This window comes from Lithobates pipiens, unplaced genomic scaffold, assembly GCF_037356315.1.
Source record: "Lithobates pipiens isolate NorthernLeopardFrog02 unplaced genomic scaffold, aLitPip1_a1.2 Scaffold_1, whole genome shotgun sequence".
Classification (NCBI taxonomy): domain Eukaryota; kingdom Metazoa; phylum Chordata; class Amphibia; order Anura; family Ranidae; genus Lithobates; species Lithobates pipiens.
Window position 1 is genome coordinate 170,219,812 of NW_027507685.1, and position 23,520 is coordinate 170,243,331.

General features: G+C 42.4%; 1 protein-coding gene across 8 annotated transcripts in view; it reads left to right on the plus strand.

Annotated features, from left to right (window-relative positions):
• The window catches only part of ATP2B3 (ATPase plasma membrane Ca2+ transporting 3), a 435,183-nt gene that overhangs the window by 319,276 nt on the left and 92,387 nt on the right, over positions 1 to 23,520 (plus strand). For all 8 annotated transcript variants that reach the window (XM_077478862.1, XM_077478864.1, XM_077478865.1 and 5 more), the window contains one exon: positions 20,891 to 21,055. In XM_077478862.1, coding sequence (XP_077334988.1) covers positions 20,891 to 21,055 — 165 coding nt within the window. The remainder of the gene's footprint in view (positions 1 to 20,890; positions 21,056 to 23,520) is intronic.

Sequence of the window (23,520 nt, forward strand, 5' to 3'; positions counted from 1 at the left end):
GCACTATTCTCACTGATATCATCAATGGGGCACTATTCTCACTGATATCATCAATAGGGCACTATTCTCACTGATATCAACAATGGGGCATTATTCTCACCGATATCATCAATGGGGTACTATTCTCACTGATATCATCAATGGGGCACTATTCTCACTGATATCATCAATGGGGCACTATTCTTACTGTTATCAACAGTATCATTTTTCTTTACACTTTTTTTCACCAAGCGAATGGGTAAGGGTACATGGTACCCCAATACTCATTCACATAGGGTGGGTGGCTGGTATCTGGGGCCCCATTATTAAAGGGCCCCCCTTCCCCAAAATACCCCCATGTTGAGGGCACGTGGCCTGGTACAGCTCAGGAGGGGGGCGCTCACTCGTCCCCACCCCCTTTCCTGATCGACCGGGCTGCGTGCTCATATAAGGGTCTGATATGGACTTGGGGGAACCCCCACGCCGATTTTTCAGCATAGGGCTTCCCGTTTAAGTCCATACCAAGTGACGGGGCTAGCGCCGTGTCAATCTCGCCGATGGAGGCGGCGACGTTGACCTACTTCACTAGTCTCGTCTACCTGGACCTGCGTTCAAAATGAATGGATTTTTCTCCGTGTGTGGGCAAGACCGTTCATTTCAAAAGTCCGGCGGACTAGCACACAGACGGCCAGATTTTCCGCCGGACTACCAAGTCCGGCAAACAATTTTGAGTCAAAACTTCTTTCTAAGTTCACTGGACTTTTGGAAAGAAAAAGTCCGCCAGAGCCCACACACTGTCCGCCGGATAGTCTGATCATGTGTATGCGGCATTACTGATATCATCAATGGGGCACTATTCTCACTGATGTAATCAAAAGGGGACTATTCTCACTGATATCAACAATGGGGCACTATTCTCACTGATATCAACAATGGGGCACTATTCTCACTGATCTCATCATTAGGGCACTATTCTCACTGATATCATCAATAGGGCACTATTCTCACTGATATCAACAATGGGGCACTAGTCTCACTGATATCACCATTAGGGCACTATTCTCACTGATATCATCAATAGGGCACTATTCTCACTGATATCAACAATGGGGCACTAGTCTCACTGATATCACCATTAGGGCACTATTCTCACTGATATCATCAATGGGGCACTATTCTCACTGATATCATCATTAGGGCACTATTCTCACTGATATCATCAATGGGGCACTATTCTCACTGATGTAATCAATAGGGCACTATTCTCACTGATATCAACAATAGGGCACTATTCTCACTGATATCAACAATGGGGCACTATTCTCACTGATATCATCATTATGGCACTATTCTCACTGATCTCATCATTAGGGCACTATTCTCACTGATATCATCAATAGGGCACTATTCTCACTGATATCAACAATGGGGCACTAGTCTCACTGATATCACCATTAGGGCACTATTCTCACTGATATCATCAATGGGGCACTATTCTCACTGATATCATCATTAGGGCACTATTCTCACTGATATCATCAATGGGGCACTATTCTCACTGATGTAATCAATAGGGCACTATTCTCACTGATATCAACAATAGGGCACTATTCTCACTGATATCAACAATGGGGCACTATTCCTACTGAAATCATCAATGGGGCACTATTCTCACTGATATCAACAATGGGGCACTATTCTCACTGATATCAACAATGGGGCACTATTCTCACTGATATTATCATTAGGGCACTATTCTCACTGATATCATCATTAGGGCACTATTCTCACTGATATCATCAATAGGGCCCTATTCTCACTGATATCAACAATGGGGCACTGTTCTCACTGATATCATCATTAGGGCACTATTCCCACTGATATCATCAATGGAGCACTATTCTCACTGATATCAACAATGGGGCACTATTCTCACTGATATCATCATTAGGGCACTATTCTCACTGGTATCAACAATGGGGCATCATTCTCACTGATATCATCAATGGGGTACTATTCTCACTGATATCATCAATAGGGCACTATTCTCACTGATATCATCAATGGAGCACTATTCTCACTGATATCAACAATGGGGCACTATTCTCACTGATATCATCATTAGGGCACTATTCTCACTGGTATCAACAATGGGGCATCATTCTCACTGATATCATCAATGGGGTACTATTCTCACTGATATCATCAATAGGGCACTATTCTCACTGATATCATCAATAGGGCACTATTCTCACTGATATCATCAATGGGGCACTATTCTCACTGATATCATCAATAGGGCACTATTCTCACTGATATCAACAATGGGGCATTATTCTCACCGATATCATCAATGGGGTACTATTCTCACTGATATCATCAATGGGGCACTATTCTCACTGATATCATCAATGGGGCACTATTCTTACTGTTATCAACAGTATCATTTTTCTTTACACTTTTTTTCACCAAGCGAATGGGTAAGGGTACATGGTACCCCAATACTCATTCACATAGGGTGGGTGGCTGGTATCTGGGGCCCCATTATTAAAGGGCCCCCCTTCCCCAAAATACCCCCATGTTGAGGGCACGTGGCCTGGTACAGCTCAGGAGGGGGGCGCTCACTCGTCCCCACCCCCTTTCCTGATCGACCGGGCTGCGTGCTCATATAAGGGTCTGATATGGACTTGGGGGGAACCCCCACGCCGATTTTTCAGCATAGGGCTTCCCGTTTAAGTCCATACCAAGTGATGGGGCTAGCGCCGTGTCAATCTCGCCGATGGAGGCGGCGACGTTGACCTACTTCACTAGTCTCGTCTACCTGGACCTGCGTTCAAAATGAACGGATTTTTCTCCGTGTGTGGGCAAGACCGTTCATTTCAAAAGTCCGGCGGACTAGCACACAGACGGCCAGATTTTCCGCCGGACTACCAAGTCCGGCAAACAATTTTGAGTCAAAACTTCTTTCTAAGTTCACTGGACTTTTGGAAAGAAAAAGTCCGCCAGAGCCCACACACTGTCCGCCGGATAGTCTGATCATGTGTATGCGGCATTACTGATATCATCAATGGGGCACTATTCTCACTGATGTAATCAAAAGGGGACTATTCTCACTGATATCAACAATGGGGCACTATTCTCACTGATATCATCATTATGGCACTATTCTCACTGATCTCATCATTAGGGCACTATTCTCACTGATATCATCAATAGGGCACTATTCTCACTGATATCAACAATGGGGCACTAGTCTCACTGATATCACCATTAGGGCACTATTCTCACTGATATCATCAATGGGGCACTATTCTCACTGATATCATCATTAGGGCACTATTCTCACTGATATCATCAATGGGGCACTATTCTCACTGATGTAATCAATAGGGCACTATTCTCACTGATATCAACAATAGGGCACTATTCTCACTGATATCAACAATGGGGCACTATTCCTACTGAAATCATCAATGGGGCACTATTCTCACTGATATCAACAATGGGGCACTATTCTCACTGATATCAACAATGGGGCACTATTCTCACTGATATTATCATTAGGGCACTATTCTCACTGATATCATCATTAGGGCACTATTCTCACTGATATCATCAATAGGGCACTATTCTCACTGATATCAACAATGGGGCACTATTCTCACTGATATCATCATTAGGGCACTATTCTCACTGATATCATCAATGGGGCACTATTCTCACTGATATCATCATTAGGGCACTATTCTCACTGATATCATCAATGGGGAACTATTCTCACTGATATCATCAATGGGGCACTATTCTCACTGATATCATCAATGGGGCACTATTCTCACTGATATCATCATTAGGGCACTATTCTCACTGACATCATCAATAGGGCACTATTCTCACTGATATCATCATTAGGGCACTATTCTCCACTGATATCATCATTAGGGCACTATTCTCACTGATATCATCAACGGGGCACTATTCTCACTGATATCATCAATAGGGCACTATTCTCACTGATATAATCAGTAGGGCACTATTCTCACTGATATAATCAATAGGGCACTATTCTCACTGATATCATCAATGGGGCACTATTCTCACTGATATCATCAACGGGGCAATTTTCTCACTGATATCAACAATGGGGCACTATTCTCACTGATATCATCAATAGGGCACTATTCTCACTGATATCATCAATAGGGCACTATTCTCACTGATATCAATGGGGCATTATTATCACTGATATCAACAGTGGGGGACTATTCTCGCTGATATCAACAATGGGGCACTATTCCTCCCATTACAACCAACTATGGGGCACTGATGCCGTTGCATTTCCTACTTCCCTGGCCACAGTCTGCCCCCCCCCCCCACTTGGACCCCCCCCCCCCCTTCATGACCAGGTCATTTTTCGTGATACAGCACTGCTTTACTTTAACTGACAAATGAGTTGTCCTGCAGCACTGTACATAAATTAAATGTATGCAATTTCTTTCCCTAGAAATAGAGCTTTCTTTTGGTGGTATTTGATCACCACTAGCTTTTTATTTTTTGCGCTAGAAACAAAAAAATACAGACAATTTAGAAAAAAACTATATTTTTTACTTTCTGCTGTAACATATCCAATAAAAAATGGAAAACATTTCCTCATCAATTTAGGGCAATGTGTATTTTGCTACATATTTTTGGCAAAAAAACAATCCCAATAAGTGTATATTGATTGGTTTGTGCAAAAGTTATCGCGTCTACAAACTATTGTATATATGCTTGAATATTTTTATATTTTTTTGAGTCATGGTTTTTGCCAAAGATACGAATTGGTCTGCTGCGGCCATGCCCTCTTTCAAGATGGCAGCGGCGGTCATCCGTTCTGCTTCGAAATACACAAATCGGCCATCTTGCACATGGCCGATTGAACTGTGGGTCTTGGACCAGGCAAGCGCCACGCAACAGATAGGGTGTTGGTGTTGCGTTCTCTCCCATGAGGAGTATATAGGGTGGCTTGGCAGGTCATTTGGCCTCTTGTGGAGGCACCGGTGGTCAGTGGCGGCTGGTGCTAAAAAATGTTTGGGGGCGCAAACAAACCCCTCCAAGTCTGCACTCACCATAGGATGCCTTGCGGCGCGAGAGGCAGGAAACCGAAAGTGACTCAATGACGAATATCGATTCGCTAAAATCAAATGTGGGAGGGTTTGAGGCACAGTGCTCTGCGCCCCGAGGGCACCCTGAAACAAGCCAATTAGAGCCTCAGCCTAAAACCACATGCTTTTTAAAAATGTATGGACCTAATGCCGCGTACACACGATCGAATTGTATGACGTACTTAGTCCGTCATACAATCCGACGGACAATCCGGCGTACTTTCCACTGAACGGACTTTACCACACATGGATACACAAACAGTCCGACGAAAGCTTGCGCGATGACGTACAGCACGTACGACGGGACTAGAAATAGGAAGTCCAAGACACAGCAAAGCCCTGTAAATCCTTTCTGGGCATGCGCCATTCTTAGTCCGTCGGACTAGCATACTGACAACCGTATTGTCCGCTGAAACCAAAGTACGACAGAAAGATTTTTGGGCAAACCGAAATTCTTAGTACTCCGGACTGCACGCTGAAAAAGTCCGCTGAAGCCCACACACGAGCGGATTGTCCGTTGAAATGTGTTTCAACGGACTAAGTACGTCATACAGCTCGACCGTGTGTACGCGGCATAATAGACACCTGTTAGTCTGGTGCCCCACACAGTGCGAAAGACTGGTTTAAATCATAAGTCTGCTTCTGTGTGGTATACTACCAGCTCACCAAGATGTTGAAGACCCTTTTCTGGTCTGCAGTATTTACCTTTTAATTTCCAAAGTACCACTGATGATGGTACCACACATTGTTTTTTTCCCAGGATGGGGCAGTTTGACTGGTAAGCCTGTCACGGCTTTGTTTTAAGGGGGTGCATTTCACAGTACGCTATCTCTATTACAGTTTTTTTCACTATCTATTTTTCTTCACTGGTATAACATTGCTGACTAGGGGGTGCTAAGTAGCTAGCCTTGCCTAGAGCGTAAAATAGTCTAGCACTGGTCCTGTTAGTATATGTGTAGTAATGTAAAGGCAGCACACACTCAATAGTGGCTTCACTTGGGCAACACATTGGCAATAAGGGGAGAACACACACAGTAGAATATAGAAACTTTACAAGATGACCTGAATAAATTAATTGAGTGGGCTACTGCATGGCAAATGAAGTTTAACTTGAATAAAATGTAAGGTAATGCACTGGGGAGGGGGGGCAAGTTACTCATTAGAGGGAGAACCCTTGGGGCTTCCAGGATGCAGAAGGATCTAGGAGACGGGGTCCTAGTAGAAGACAGACTGAGCAATAGCAGGCAATGTCAAGCTGTGGCTACCAAAGCCAGCAGAATATTAGCATGCATTAAAGGGGTTGTAAACCTTCGTGTTTTTTAACCTTAATGCATCCTAGGGTGGTAAGAATGTGGAACTCTCTTCCACAATCGGTGGTGTTGGCAGGAAGTATGCAAAAACAACACAGGTTGAACTGGATGGCCTGTTGTCTGTATTCAACCTTACCAAATATGTAACTTTCTAAAAATATATAGGCAATACATTTTCATTCATGGCAATATATGGGCAATGCACTGAAAGTCATAAAAATACATCTGTAACAAGGCAGCAATTTTTCATGATTAAGCCCCAGGGGTGGGACGAAACATGTTGGAGTACAAACATGTTGAAGTTGCCGTCCGGATGAATTGAGCTGAGGCTGCATTTACCCGCTAACCACTCAGGCTGGGTGAGGTGTGCGACAGCCGGACTATCTCTTCCTATTTGTGCAGCCTGCTTTGGGTCTGGACAAACCTTTCCTCAGCCTGCACCCTCACTAGTCAGCAGCATCCAACTCATTGGACCTTCATAGCCTGAGCGGGACCCTTAAACATTTATCATAGGTCAAAGGCAGCAATTTTTTCAATATGTGAGCAACACACTGGCAGTTGTGAAAATATGTGGAAAGTACTTTGGCAATGCAAGGGCAATACACTAGCAATTTTTGCAATACATGGGCAATGCAATGGCAGCCATGGTAGAATGTGGGCAGTGTTTTGGGAATCATGACAATACATGGCCAACCATCATGACAGTAATTTGGTAGCACACTTGTAGTTTTGATATTATATTTATTATATGGGCAGCAAACTGACACTTGCCACAATATGTAGGAAGTGGTATCAAAATGTTTTGAGACTAGCTCTGTTTACAATAAAGTACTTTATTTATCTATGTTTACACACTATCACCTTCAAAATAGCCCCCTTCCACAGCAAAACATTGCTAGCAACATTCCTGAAATTTCTGGAATGTGACCTGGAAGTCTTCTTTTCGAAGTGTGTCAACCACAAGTTGCCAAATGGTTCGACATTTTTTGGAGTAAAGCTCGTTGAAGGTCTTCCTGATCTTGCGTTGTCTTCCAGTGATGTTCTTCCAGTCTTGAAGCATCTGTGTCACTCAAAACACCTTTAACGTCTCATCGCAGCATCATGTAAACTTGCCAAATGCTGTCAAGCATCTCTGTGGCAGATTTGCCCAGTTTCACGCAGAATTTCAAGTTTGCTCTTTGTTCTAACTTGCTGTCCATGATGAAATAGCAGACATAGTAACGCACAGACTAGCACCAGCTGCACAGCTCCTGATGTACCCAGGATAAAGTCTTTTGGCACACTGACTTATGAAGGTCAGTGCTCCCTGTGACTGTGCGTGCAGCCTTGGTGCTGCCATCTGTTGCCGTGAAACTTTTTAATACCACCTTGTATAAGCAATCTTGACAGTGGGGAACAAATTGAGCAACTGTGACAGCACATCTGCAATGGGGGAATAGTTGTGTCAATAGGTGTGCAACAAACAGTTATCAGTATATTGCCACCACTGCCTAATTGAAGTGGTGACAGCACATGGGCAACAAAAGGGGAATGAGGGCAACAAAAAAAAACAAGCAATAAAAGGCAGAGGCAATCATTTCTGGCCATGGGTTAGACTTCTTCCTCTGGTCACTGAAAGGATGACTTTCCTCCAAACTCTTTCCAACTTTGCTGCCTTGGTTTGCTGTGTGGCTGGGTTTAGTGATGTATACCTCAATACTCCAGTTAGCAAATTGGCTATAACACTTCACAACCTGGGGACCCTATAATTGCATCAATTGGCTACATTTTGTGGGTTAATTATGGAGAGATCCTAAGTATGCCTACACATATCTCAAAGGCCATCTGCCTTTACACACACATGAACTTTAATGGCATCCCAGTCTTAGTCTGTAGGGTTCAATATTGAGTTGGCCCACCCTTTGCAGCTATAGCAACTTCAACTCTTCTGGGAAGGCTGTCCACAAGGTTTAGGAGTGTGTCTATGGGAATGTGTGACCATTCTTCCAGAAGCACATTTGTGAGGTCAGGCACTGATGTTGGAGAGAAGGCCTGCCTCGCAGTCTCCACTCTAATTCATCCCAAAGGTGTTCTGTTGGGTTGAGGGCAGGACTCTGTGTTGGCCAGTCAAGTTCCTCTGCCCCAAACTCGCTCATCCAGGTCTTTATGGACCTTGCTTTGTGCACTGCTCCAAATCATTTTGGTGAAGGGGGGTTATGGTGTAGGGTTGTTTTTCAGGGGTGGGGATTGGCCCCTTTGTTTCAGTGAAGGAAACTCTTGAGGTGTCAACATACCAAGACATTTTGGACAATTCCACACCTTCAGCTTTGTGGGAACAGTTTGGGGATGACAACTTCCTGTTCCAACATGACTGCTAATAAGCAGCTCAGTAGATTGCTTTAAGAAAGGCCTGGATTCTTTCCTAAATGTACATAATGTAACTGGGTGCTAACATTTATAGGTAAAGTTGATCCAGGGAAAATCCAATTACCTCTCTGGGATCAGGAAGGATTTTTTTCCCCTGCTGTAGCAAATTGGATCCTGCTTTGCTGGGGTTTTTCGCCTTCCTCTGGATCAACCGTGGGTGAAGGATTATGTATATTATTTTTTATTTTATTTATTTTTATGGTAGAACTAGATAAACTTGTGTCTTTTTTCAACTATTAACTATGACTGCGCACCAGTGCATAAAGCAAGGTCCATAAAGACATGGATGAGCAACTGGGATGCCATTAAAGTTCATGCGCGTGTAAAGGCAGACATCCCAATACTTTTGGTTATATAGTGCATCGATTTAATAAAACGTGAGCAAAAGTGGAGATTTGTACCATAGCAAGCAATTCAATTCTTTGTTTCCTTTTGCCCAGAGAGTGAAAGATAAAGCCTGATTGGTCCCCAAAAGCAACGTTTTCCCTTTAGATCCAGATTTTATATTTCAGCCCCGATGTGTGTTGCGTTAATACAGTCTACTATTGATCAGTCCTTCCCAGTGGAGGAATGGAACTATGGCTTTATTTTTTTCCCTTTTCTAAATGTTTATTTCCAAATAATGGTTCCCAGCATGGAAGCCCCCAGCCAATCAGGCATCTCATTCTTCCCTGCCCACTTCATAAATGAGGAATGAGGCACAACAGGGTGTGTACTATTACAGCAATAAGGCATGACAGGGCTTCTATTGTGGGCCTGCATTTATACGCCTCAGGTACGTTGTTTTGGTAGTGGCCTGATGGTCAAATAGCAGCCTCCATTGAGAAGCACAATTGTATGACAACAATACAATCTCAGTAGGACATGCTGGCAGCTTAAAAATGGATATGAGGAATTGAAAATATTCACACTTCCCAGTGGAACGTTTGCAATTACAGTTTGAAAAATATTAAAAAGAGTTGCGTTGGACACATAGTACTTTGACGTAAAATTCTCCAGTTACAGATTGTACCGGTGACAACAAGTTCCGACAAACGCTCATGACCGGAGCTTGAAAAAAGTTAACTGACGATTTTGAAACACCAGCTAAGATAAATTAGCGTTGTTCAAGGAAACCCATCTGGAGAGATACTGATACTTGTGAAAGTCTTTTGAAAGTGCTAGTTGCCTGAAATCAGTTGCTCCATGTTTCTTTAACCCCTTCAATACCGGGCACTTATACACCTTCCTGCTCAGACCAACTTTCAGCTTTCAGCACTGTCGCACTTTGAATGACAATTGCACGGCCATGCAACACTGAACCCAAATTTTTTTTTATCATTTTGTTCCCACAAATAGAGCTTTATTTTGGTGGTATTTGATCACCTCTGGGATTTTTATTTTCTGCTAAACAAAAAAAAAAATGTTTTCAACATTTTCAGTCTTTTTAATGTTTCTGTTAGAAAAACTTTGTAAATAAGTACGTTTTCTCATTCACTGATGGGGCTGCACTGACTGGTACCGATGAGGTGGCACTGATAAGGTGGCACTGATGGGCACCGATGAGGTGGCACCAATCAGGTGGAACCCATAGGCACTAATATGCAGCACTGATGGGGCACTGATAGGTGGCACTGATATGGCGGAACTGATGGACACCAATGAGGTGGCACCAATGAGGTAGAACTGATGGGCACTAATATGCAGCACTGATGGGTAAACATAGGCGGCACTGAAAGGAGGCACTGATGGACACTGAAAGGCAGCACTGATAAGTGACACGGATGGACATGGATGGGCACTGATAGATGGCACTGATGTGCACTGATGTACACTAATGGATGATACTGATGGGCATCACTGATTGGCAGGCATTATTGTTTGGCACTGATTGGCATCAATTGTGGGCACTGATTGGCATCCATTGTGGGCACTGATTGGAATCCCTGGTGGTGACTAGTGGTGGGCATCCCTGGTGGTATCCCTGCTGGTCCAGTGTGGGCATCCCTGGGGGGAGCTGCGCTGATAATCAATCTTCACAGACCCCCCCCCCCAGTCAGAAGAGCAGCCGATCGGCTCTCCTCTACTCGCGAGGAGACAGATGCGAGTGAAGAAAAGCCGATCAACGGCTCTTCCTGTTTACATCGTGAACAGCCATGATTGGACATGGCTGATTGTGTGGTATAGAGTCTCCATCAGTCTCCATGGGGGGGTGCACCTTGTCCCCATGTTAATGAGGACAAGGGTCTCTTCCTGACAACCCTGGCCGTTGGTTGTCGGGGTCTGTGGGCGGGGGGCTTATCGGAATCCGGGAGGCCCCAGATACCGGCCCCCACCCTATGTGAATGAGTATTGGGGTACCATGTACCCCTACCCATTCACCTGGTGAAAAAAAGCGTAAAGAAAAAACACAACACATGTTTTTAAAATAATTTATGGCACAGCTCCGGTAGTCTTCCGTCTTGGGGGGGTCTTCTCGCTGGACTCCTCCGCTATCTTCTGCTAGCTCTTTTACTAGCAGGGGAGCCCGGCTTTCTTCTTTGTCACCGTCCAGGGGTCTTCTTCTGACTTCGGGGGTCTTGGTCTTGTCGGTTCTTCTTGCCGGGCCTCCGCTTTCTTCTTCCAGCTCTTTTGCTAGCGGTGGCCCGGTCTTCTGTCGCAGCTGCCTCTGTTTCCGACTTCGGGGGCCTCGTCCGGCTCTTCGGTTCTTCTTATAGCTCTTTTACTAGTGGTGGCCCAGTCTTCTGTCGCTGTCGCTGTTCCCTTCTCTTCTTCTTCCTTGAGATGTTAACTCGATGCTCTCTCCGGCTGCAATGACAGGGACGTGTTTTGCGGCGACTTATATAGGAACAAGGGGCGAAAAGACCCCCCAAGACGGAAGATCACCGGAGCTGTCCAATAAATTAATTTAAAAACATGTGTTGTGTTTTTTTCTTGATGCTTTTTTCCCCAGGTGAATGGGTAGGGGTACATGGTACCCCATACTCATTCACATAGGGTGGGGGCCTGGTATCTGGGGGCCCTCTTATTAAAGAGGGCTCCCGGATTCTAACAAGCCCCCCGCCCGCAGACCCCGACAACCAACGGCTAGGGTTGTCGGGAAGAGGCCCTTGTCCTCATCAACATGGGGACAAGGTGCTTTTGGGTGGGGGTGGCGCAGGGCCCCCCTTTCCCAAAGCACCCTCCCATGTTGAGGGCCTGGTACGGCTCAGGGGGGGGGGGGGGGGCGCTTGCTCGTCGTTGCTGTTTGTTCGGCGTAGGGCTTCCCCTTTAAGTCCATACCAGGTGACGGAGCCAGCGAGGTGTCAATCTCGCCGTTGGAGACGGCGACATTGACACCCTTCGCTAGTTCCGCCTACCTGGAGCCACGTTCAAAATGAACGGACATTTCTCCGTGTGAGCAAGTCCGTTCATTTCAAAAGTCCGGCAGACTAGAACACAGACGGCCGGATTGTCCACCGGACAATTTTGAGTCAAAACTTCTTTCTGAGTCCGCCAAACCTTTGGGGAAAAAAAGTCCGCCGGAGCCCACACACGGCGGATTGTCCGGCGGACTCTGGTCCGCTGGACAAAGTCCGCTGGATAGTCTGATCGTGTGTACGTGGCATTACTGACCACAGTCGCCATGTCATTTTTTTACTCCCACTGACCGCCCCCCCCCCCCAGTCTGAACAACACAGTACACTGTCCCTTTATTTAAAAAGTTTGAAGACCCCTGCCCTAGTAGATAAACAATTATTTTTCCCTTTTGAGAAGAACAAGCAAGGATGAGCAGGCAGAGGAAGAAAAAAAATAAAGGAATGAAAAAAAGGAGAAAATGGAGAGAAAAAACGGAGAGGGAGACCCCAACCACGCTGCCCCTGTTAAGTAGGGGAGTAGGCAGTTCTCGGATTCAGCAGGTCTCAATATATTCTTAGTTTGTTAAAGGGACTACTATATCATAAGAGAGAAAGTAGATAAATCTTAAAGGTACAGGATCTGGGCAAGAACTCCAAAATGTCTGTAACTTCTTTTAGTAATACCAGATTCTCAAAAAAAAAAAAAAAGATAAAACATTGTAGTAACCTTTTAGGGATAAGGTAAGATTTACTATATTCATTATCTCATTTATCCTGACAAACCGCTGACCCAGTACAGGAAGAGAGGCCAGCTTCCAGCCAGTCACACAAGAATGAACTGCATTAAGTAAGTGAATTAGCAGGAAATTCTTTAATGTCCTCCTAGAGAAGTTAAGGAAACAGCATTAGTTCAATGGGTTAGAAGATGCCAGTGGCTGGCTAATTATGTGGGAAACTTGGTCCCACAACAAAGGATACTTACTTGGGTAGTAAAAGATATGAAAAGCATGCCTTTTCTTTTCCACAGTTCCAGCAAAGAGTGGGATTGTGAAAAACACTGTGAAGGGATGATGGGGCTTTGTACCAATGGGGAAGTCATTTGTCTCCTCCTTTTTCACCCATAAATCTTCCATCTGCATTAAATATAACAGATTCTCATTCTTTCAGGGGAAAAAGACATGCCCAAATCAGATTCCCATGAAGTATAGAGCAAAATAATCCTAAAATATTCATTCAATGTAGTGTCAATATACAGTGCCTTGAAAAAGTATTTCTACCCTCATAAAATTTCCCACATTTTGTCACGTCATTGCCAAATCGAAAATGTATTTTATTGGGATTTTAATGCGATAGATCAATATAAAGTGGCACATAATTGTGAAGTGGAGAAAAATGATAAATGTTTTTCAAAACTGCCTACAAATAAATATTTGAAAAGTCTGGCGTTCATTTGTGTTCAGCCCCATTTACTCTGATACCCCTAACTAAAATCTAGTAGAACCAATTGCCCTCAGAAATCACCTAATTAGTAAATAGAATTCACCAATATGTAATTTATTCTCAGTATAAATACAGTTGTTCTGTGAAGCCCTCAGAGGTTTGTTAGAGAACCTTAGCAAACAAATAGCATCATGGAGGCCAAGGAACACACCAGACAGGTCGGGGATAAAGTTATTGAGAAGTTTAAACCAGGGTTAGGTTATAAAACTAAATCCCAAGCTTTGAACATCTCACAGAGCACTGTTCAATCCATCATCCAAAAATGGAAAGAGTATGGCACAACTGCAAACCTACCAAGACATGGCCATCCACCTAAACTGACAGGCCGGGCAAGGAGAGCATTCATCAGAGAACTAGCCAAGAGGTCCATGGTAACTCTGAAGGAGCTGCAGAGATCCACAGCTCAGGTGGGAGAATCTGTCCACAGGACAACTATTAGTCGTGCCCTCCACAAATCTGACCTTTATGGAAGAGTGGCAAGAAGAAAGCCATTGTTAAAAGAAAACCATAAGGAGTCCAATTTGCAATTTGTGTGAAGCCATGTGGGGGACACAGCAAACATGTGGAAGAAGGTTCTCTGGTCAGATGAGACCAAATTTTATCTTTTTGGACTAAAAACAAAACACTATGTGTGGCGGAAAACTAACACTGCACAGCTTCCTGAACACACCATCCCCGCCGTGAAACATGATGGTGGCAGCAATTATGTTGTGGGGATGCTTTTCTTCAGCAGGGACAGGGAAGCTGGTCAGAGTTGATGGGAAGATGGATGGAGCAAAATATAGGGCAATCTTAGAAGAGAACCTGTTAGAGTCTGAAAAAGACTTGAGACTGAGGTGGAGTTTCACCTTCCAGCAAGACAATGACCCTAAACATACAGCCAGAGCTACGATGGAATGGTTTAGATCAAAGCATATTCATGTGTTAGAATGGCCCAGTCACAGTCCAGACCTAAATCCAATTGAGAATCTGTGGCAAGACTTGAAAATCGCTGTTTACAGACACTCTCCATCCAATCTGACAGAGCTTGAGATATTTTACAATGAAAAATGTGCAAAAATGTCACTCCCTAGATGGGCAAAGCTGGTAGAGACATCCACGAAAAGACTTGCAGCTGTAATTGCAAAGAAAGGTGGTTCTACAAAGTATTGACTCAGGGGGGCTGAATACAAATGCACGCCAAACTTTTTACATATTTATTTGTAAAACATTTTGAAAACCATTTATCATTTTCCTTCCACTTCACAATTATGTGCCACTTTGTAGAAAAGATGTAGCTGGATAGCCGCACTCCGAATTATTGCTTAGTCATACCTATGACTAATCACCGTGTTCGGTGTGAAACATATCAGCGGCTGTGCAGTTAGTCTGTTTACCAGCCTAGATGCTATGATTTTAATTACATTTTTGAAATAAAGTTGAATAATTCGGAGTGCGGCTATCCAGCTACATCTTTTCTACTTCAGTTCCTGTTGCAAACAGAGCCGGCACCCTGTGGGATTGTGGAGACAGCTGTTTTGGGAGAAGTCATTACCTTAGAGCGGTAATTCTTTGTATGTGCCACTTTGTGTTGGTCTATCACATAAAATCCCAATAAAATACATTCATTTTTTGGGTTGTAACATGGCAAAATGTGGAAAATGTCCAGGGGTATGAATACTTTTTCAAGGTACTGTACATGAAATGTCTTGCTGGAATAGGATCCATACATAGAGTCTCTAAAGATGTCAAGTTTATGTTAAAATTATTAGATGCAGAAAATAATTTGAAGAACTGATGGTAATGGTTTCATATCCAAAATCCTGGTGATATTAAAACCAATTAAGAGCAGGCTGTCTATAGGTCCTGTCACCTTTAATAGTAAAGAAAATAGTCTGTAATTTAATAGAGCCACGGATAAAATTGGTATCATCTATTCTTGGGGACAATAAGGGACACTCAACATTAGATTTAAAGGGGCCACGTAAGTTGGAAATCTGTGTATGTAGGGCATTCCTGTAGGTGATGTTATCCACAGAGTCTGGTGGAGAATTTGGTTTCCCCCAGGGGCCACAGTGGGGAAGATGAGAGATAATTCCTGATCAAGTGTGTCCATTTGGTGGAAGTGTGATAGAACCAATTGACCAGTAGAGTAAGATGGGAGGCATCATGCCAATTGAAACTAGCATGATAAAAGGAAAGGTTCTGGAAGGTCAGCATCTCCTTTATGCTGAGGTCAAGTAATTGTGAACTTGCCAGTTCTGGGACATCTGGAAGATTAAATGAATTGGTGAAATCAAATTTCACAGTTAAAAAAAAACAGTAGGACATTTTGTTTTAGATTCCTGCTATCCAAACCATGAACCAAGGTTTCTTAAATCAGCCATTGCATATTCTGTTTACATTACATTTTAGTTTACATTAATAATATCAGATTAATAACAAATGCTAATTCATTACAAATATACAAAATTCACCAATCTGATAATAGTATTTCTGGCCTTTTTTTTTTTCCAGTATCATATTGCAACCTGAGAATCCTGGGCATAGCATAAAATATATTGATCAGTTTACACCAGCCATTTTCAACCAGGGTTTTGTGGGGTTTTTGAGCTGTGGCTGATTGACCTCCAATTTGATAGCGTCTAAATCAGGGTTGTCCAACATGCGGCCCAAGATGGTTATGAATGTGGCCAAACACAAAATTGTAAACTTTAAAAAAAATGTGTTTACACATGAGGCTGAAGAAAAATTTGACAGTGTCTCTTTACTGGACTTTTATACATTTTCTCTTTCCAAAAGAAAATATTCCACTCTTCACAATCATGCCTTATTCTTGTCATCAGTTTTCGAGAGCACCTACTGTATATTTATTAAAAATTTTAAGGATGAAGTACAGGAAGGGCAAAATTAGAACCAAAATATCTGATGAGCACCTTGAGAATTCACTGGGGATTGGTACTAATTCCATTGAACCAAATATTGATGCCTTAGTTCATGGGTCTTCAAACTATGGCCACCCAGTTGTTCAGGAACTACAATTCCCATCATGCCTAGTCATGTCTGTGCATGTCAGAGTTTTACAATGCCTCATGGGGTGTGTAGTTTTGCAACTGCCGGAGGGCCGTACTTTGAGGATCCCTGTCTTAGTTTATCAAAAACAGTGCCAATTATCACACTCATTTTATCTTGCCCTCTTTTACATTTATAATTAAAAAAATTAAGTTTTATTACTCAGATACATTATCTATATCAGTGATCGTTAAATTGTCATCTGCCTGACTTTTTCTGTTCATCAGCTATCCTTATTGTTAGTGTATTATGTGTGGCCCAAGACAATTCCTCTTTTTCCAGTGTGGCCCAGGAAGGTCAAAAGGTTGGACACCCCTGCTCTACATGGTTCTGTGTCAGAAACCATGAATCAGACCGAGACAGAAGTACAATTAAATCACACTTGTTTATTAATAAAAATAAAATGGTAAGTAGAGTAAACGTATTCAAAGCATAGCCAAAGTCCGGTAACCGGATCGGGTAGTCAGCCAGTCCAGAGTTCAATAACCAGAACAGGTAATCAGCCAGGCCAGAAGTCAGGGATCCAAGAGGAGCAACAGAAAGCAGGATAAGAAGCCAGAAGGGATGTCAGCAATCCAGTCTTAAAACAGAACCGCAGGAGATGGTTCTTGTGATGTGACCAAGGCCAAGGCAGATATGAAGTGAGCTGGACAGCTTTAAGTAGGCAGGTCAGACAAGCTGGATAAGGAACAGCTGGTAACTGTGGAGAGAGATGAGAGCTAGCAATTAGCCGACAGCTGAGCAGCCAGCCCAGAGAAGGAAGGGCTAAGCCAGCCCTGACATTCTGTGGCCAAAGGCAAGCTATTTGTAGAGGAGGTAACCTGACCACCACTGTACGAAGGGGCTTTAATTTAACACTGACCATCAATGTAAAGGATTTTTTTCCAGTGAATATGTTTTAACTGGGGTTCGTGAGACCTAAAAATTCTTTCAAGGGTTCCCCGGGACAAAAAGTTTGAGAAAAACTGGTTTATTCGCAAAGCCCCACAAACATTGGCAATGTCTTTGTGGTGGGGGAGTTTTGTGCTTTTTGAAAAGTGAATATGAATAATATTTTTGGGCCATTGAAGTCCTCTGCCTTTTTTATGAGTGAACTGTGTTAGCATTAATAGTAAAAGTGGAAGTTTGGATTTAGGGTGATACCATTTAATGGCTAAATAAAAACATTGTAGTGTAAGCTTTCGTAGCATGCTGGCCTCTTCCTTGGGCAATATCCCGAACAAGAGGTCAGCCTGCCTTTAGAACTTGCAATACAATTTTTTTGTTTAGCCATTAAATGGTATCACCCTAAATCCAAACTCCTACTTTTGTTAATGGCTAACACAATGCAACACTCTGCTGTTTTAACAGTAAAAATATAAGTCAGCATTTCAGGACTAATTCAGAGGTCACTATGCTACTGAACTGGTAGACCTAAGCTCAGCCTGTGCATACATTTTTGCTTCTTCTTTTTATTTTAATTGAAAAATAAATACTTAGTTTGCTGAGTTGTTTGACAATGCAAATGTTTCCTAGTGTGGACATGTGTCATCCTTGTAGACAGAATTTTTATCAAGGCGGGTCTTTCTGCTTACCTTGGGGAATATCTAATTAGAGGAATGTGTTATGGGTGCACTTATCCTAGATGCAACATGAAGACAATAACAGATACTGTTTTCCGACATGAAAGAGAACCCAGGATGAAAAGGCTTTGTGAGTGCAGATATTTCTTCAGGGACAGAAGGCAGGGCACGAAGACATGAAAAAGGAAGAAAAACACTTTCTTAAAGACGAGTAAGAAGGGAAAGGATAAAATTTGACAGAAAAAAAAAGAAATAAAATAATGAGCAACAAATACATTTGCCTTACAACAGGGTTGTTTAGATTGTTGTAACCAGAGATTTGGGGGTTAAAAGCTTTTTGCTTTGTTTTTGCTCTTTAATAAATGTGTTTATTTTGTTTTTTTGTTATTTAGATTATATATATATATATATATATATATATATATATATATATATATATATTGTACATACTGTTTATTTACATAAGTCTACCCTTAAGGAACTTACAATCTGAGGGCACTATATGCACTAATACACATGCTAGGGACAATTTAGACAATATTGGCAATTGTCTTTGGAATGTGGGAGTACCTGGAGGAAACCCCCCAAGCAAAGGGAGAACATGAGAACTCCATGCAGGTAGTGTCCAGGTTGGAATTCGAACGGAGTCCCTAGGGCACTGTGCTGCTCAATTACCTAACATTGATGAATTTTATCCAGATTTTTTTTTTACGTAGGCTAGTATTTATGTTTTATGGATCCCCTTCTTTAAGTGTTTCCTTGTTCCTGTATATGTCTCTATGTTACCGCATAGCTGAAGTGCTTCCTCCATCTTGTTTCTTGGTCTGTTCTATCCTGGTGATGTCTTGTTCTTTGTTATCCTTACCTTTTCTGGTGCCCAGGTGTCCAGCAATATAGCACCTTCGTGGTTGCTTTTAGCCTCTAAGCCACCCATTTATGACAGACAAGGGTCAGTGGTCAGCCAATGGTCACCATGCATAATACCTTTGCTTGTACACAAAATTTACCCTTAAAGGTTTTCCCTAATTCTTCTAAAGACAAATATTTAGTTTATCAATACACAACGAAATAGAATACCTAATGGTCCATAGACAGTGTGGATGAGTACAGTATATCCAAGACAATTATAACAAATAATTGTATAGATATAAGATTGTATAGATATAAGCTCTTTAATATATTCCTTTTCTCTCCTTCAGCAGTTACTAGGTTATGCAGTTATGGGAAGGATCAGAGGAGATTGCCCAGCACAGAAAAAATTTGACTCTCTCAGAAGGAGAGGAATATGACATGCAAAAATGGAGGTTGATCTGTGACTGTGCTAAGGAATCAACTTTTCCTGGACTAGACGAGTTGCCTAGGAAATTCAAGGGCACATTTTTACATAGTTCGTCAGGTTAAAAAAAAAAAAACACTATTCCACCCAGTTCAACCAAAGAAAAAAAATCACACAACCCCATACATAAATTCAGTTCCTCTAATCTCTCCACATAGCTGAGCTCCTCCATGCCTCTTATCAGTTTGGCTGCCCTTCTTTGTACTTTCTCCAGTTCCCGATATCCTTTTTGAGAACTGGTGCCCAAAACTGAACTGCTTATGTAAGCAAAGTAAAACTAGTTTAAAAAATAAAAATGCTACAGGTAAGCATTTAAAATACTTGATTTTTCTGTGCTTGTCCCTGCATTTTTTTTAGGTTGGTGACGGGGTCTATATTATTGTGTGAAAAGCATAATACCTTATAAGTGCCTTTTGTTCTTTGAATCAACTTCTCAGTATTTTGCACTTGACACTGTTTTGTTTGTTTGCTGAAGGTTGGGTCAGGCCAGAAAAGGCTTTCTAGTTCCTGTTAGGAACATGGTGGGGTGGACACTTTGGTTAAGTTTTGAACCCAAGCACAGTTGGGAGTTCCAGTACACAATGCATCGATCAATAAACATCATTTAGACTTGCTTTGAGGAAGGCAAATTCATGACATTATCATTGCAGTGCCCATTTTTCTGTAACCTATACAAGGACTTGAACAACAGCAAACCTATTCTTTACAAAGCCAGCAAGCAGTTCTGCCCATGTTCACCTTGTGATCCCAGCTACTCCAATGGGTCGCAATTCTAGGCCGCCATGTTTGACATCTGAAGGCAAGACATAATATGGGCATTGCCCATATTAAGAAAATCGGTCATGAGAATAATACTAAGTATTGCTACGTGGCCCACTCCAAGGAGGTGATTAAAGTCCTAGAGCTTCAATTAATACAATTTTGAAAAAAGAAGTGTCTTTTTTGCTTTCTAACTACAGACCAGACTCTAGCTGTCATTCAAGGCATGTTTGAACACAGACTCTTCATATTTTATATATTTTGTTACATATAAGCTTCACTCAAGTTATTTTGACCTTCCAACCTCAATAGTATACTAATGTATGTTTATTGGGCATGAGGCAATCATCAATTCCTGCACCAATATAGGTCCCGTTCTCTCACACTTTGTGAAAAGTGAGCTGCAATTTTTACGTCTTCATTTAACATACCCCTAAATATCGTAAGGTGTGTGGAATCATTGGAATGTACTCTACTGTTCCCTGGTCTTGTCATTTAAAATAAAATTTTTGTGGTTCCCCTTTAGCTAAAAAGCAGGATGGAGCGGTTGCCATGGAGATGCAGCCACTGAAGAGCGCAGAAGGTGGAGAAATGGAGGAGAGAGAGAAGAAAAAGGCCAGCATCCCAAAAAAGGAGAAGTCCGTGTTACAAGGGAAACTTACCAAACTGGCAGTACAGATAGGAAAAGCAGGTAAAATGGGCTCATCAACAACTACGGTAAATGCAACGTGTACAGAGATGTATAGGCGGCAGCCTCCTAGAGGCTCATTTTATATATATATATATATATATATAGTATAGCTTTATTTGTTCTTGAAGTCATATTGTTGACTATGGCAGCTACAAAATTTCAGAGTAGTGTATCTAAAGCCAAACATTTTGGTATACAGTGTTGAGTTACCATGTACTCTCTTTATTTAACCTGGTGAACATTGTCAGCGGGACAAAAAGTGATGGAAAGTCCAAAATTTTGATTTGTCACCAGAACAGGAGGTAAAGGGAAATCATCCAGTTGGGACACTTCTTCCAGTGATAATTATCTAAGGGGAGAATTCCCTGACTTAGAAGTTTTCCTCTAGTTTTCTGTTGTGTCTACTTTTAGGGACAAAAATAGCAAAATAAAGACAAAGGTTTTACCCAACCTCTGCAAAATGAAAAAAAAAAACATGTTTTGACTTTAGATATACTTGAATTTCACATTATAGGTAAATCTCCCATGCCCATATGTTTTAAATGATAGAAATTGATTGTCTACCACAGAGAATGTTTGGTGAAAGTCACATTCACTGCTTTATAAATAGACCCCTTGGGTCTTGTGTAACAAATATGTCTGAAAGCAAAATGACTTTCCAGTTCTGATTTATTCTGCAGAGGTTAGAGAATAAAAAAATAGAACTTTAATTGTTATGGGCAACATGGTTGCACCTTTATACCTGTGACACAGCCTAATTTGAGGGAAATACTCCACACAAGACCCCCTTTGAGGGATACATTCTCCATACAAGGTCTCCTTTGAAGCATAGGCTCCATACAAGACCCTCTTTGAGGCTTCACACAAGATCTCCTTCAATGGGCAGGCTCCACATGAGAACTCATTTGAGGAATGGGCTTCACACAAGACCCTTTTTGAGTGATAGGCTCCACACAATGTCCCCTTTGAGAAATAGGCTCCACACAAGGCTCCCTTTGAGGGATAGACTCAATATGAGGCCCACTTTGAGAAATATGACCCACACAAGGCCCCTTTGAGAAATAGACTCTACACAGGGCCCCCCTTGAGGGATAGGCTCCACACAAGACCCTCTTTGAGTGATAGGCTCCACAAAAGGCTCCCTATGAGAGATAGATTCCACATAAGGCCCCCTTTGAGGAATAGGACCCACACAAGGCCCTTTTGAGGGATAAGCTCCACACAAGACCCCCTTTGAAACATAGCGTCCACACAAGACCCCCTTTAAGGGATGGGCTTTCCACAGAATTAGTTGTTTTCCATCAACTGATCTTTGATTTGTCTTTAGTCTAAAGCCATTCTAATCTTGAAAAAACATCTGTGTTATCTAAATTTAATATGACTAACATGTTTTCCTCATATCCTGGAAACAGGCTGGAAAAAACATAGATACTGTAGAAAGAAAATTATCTTTTTTTCTCTAGTGCAAAACTGAATTTCTTTTCCTTGTAAGTCTAACAAGAATGCTTTTTTTCATGCTCAAGCTAATATAGATTCACTGTTGCAATTTTTACTCCAAATATATAGAATGTACTTTTGCCTACATACTTTAAATGTATAAAAAGAAACACAATGTACTCAAGTAGGAGACATATTTAGTCCCTAAAATTGGACTCTCAATTACATTGAGTATTGATGAATGGTAAATGGTGATGTCATCTATAGGCCTCATGAATATCCAAGCCTCATCACCAACACACCATTAGGCCGCGTACACACGCGGGGACTGTTCGCCCAACTTTGTCCGTCAAACAGTTTCGGCAAACAGTCCGCTCAAAATTAGCATGGACGGACATGCCCACACACGACGAACGAACAGTTTGCTGAAACCGTGCGCGATGACGTGAACGGCACGTACGACGGGACGAAAAATACGACGTCCTATACACTGCATTATAACTTTCGGCGTGTAAATCCTTTCTGAGCATGCGCGGAACTTAGTTTGACGAACAAGCCTACACACGGGCGGACTGTTCGCTCAAACAAGGTTTCAGCGGACAGTTTTACGGAATTTCCGAAAAACCTTGTTCGTCAAACTGTCCGCTGAAACTGTCCGCTGAAAGCCCACACACGAGCGGACTGTCCCCCCAAACACTGTTCAGCGGACAAAGTTGGGCGAACAGTCCGCCCGTGTGTACGCGGCCTAATAGATATTTATTCTTGGCAAGTTGCGATGTTTCAGGCCTTAGAAGGGCCCCTTTACCAAGGAAACCATAACTTTTGGTTCACCTTGTTGTGCTGGTGATGCATGATCAACACCAGCACAACAATAATAGTGCTAAGATTGATGATGGATATTGCTAAAATTGGACCAGAACCTGAAGAGGGCTGTAACTACATGCAAAGGGCCCCATAGCAAAATATGTCGTTTTTGGGCCCTCACAAAAAAAAAAAAACACCCTCACTCTAAACCACCTGTCAATCTC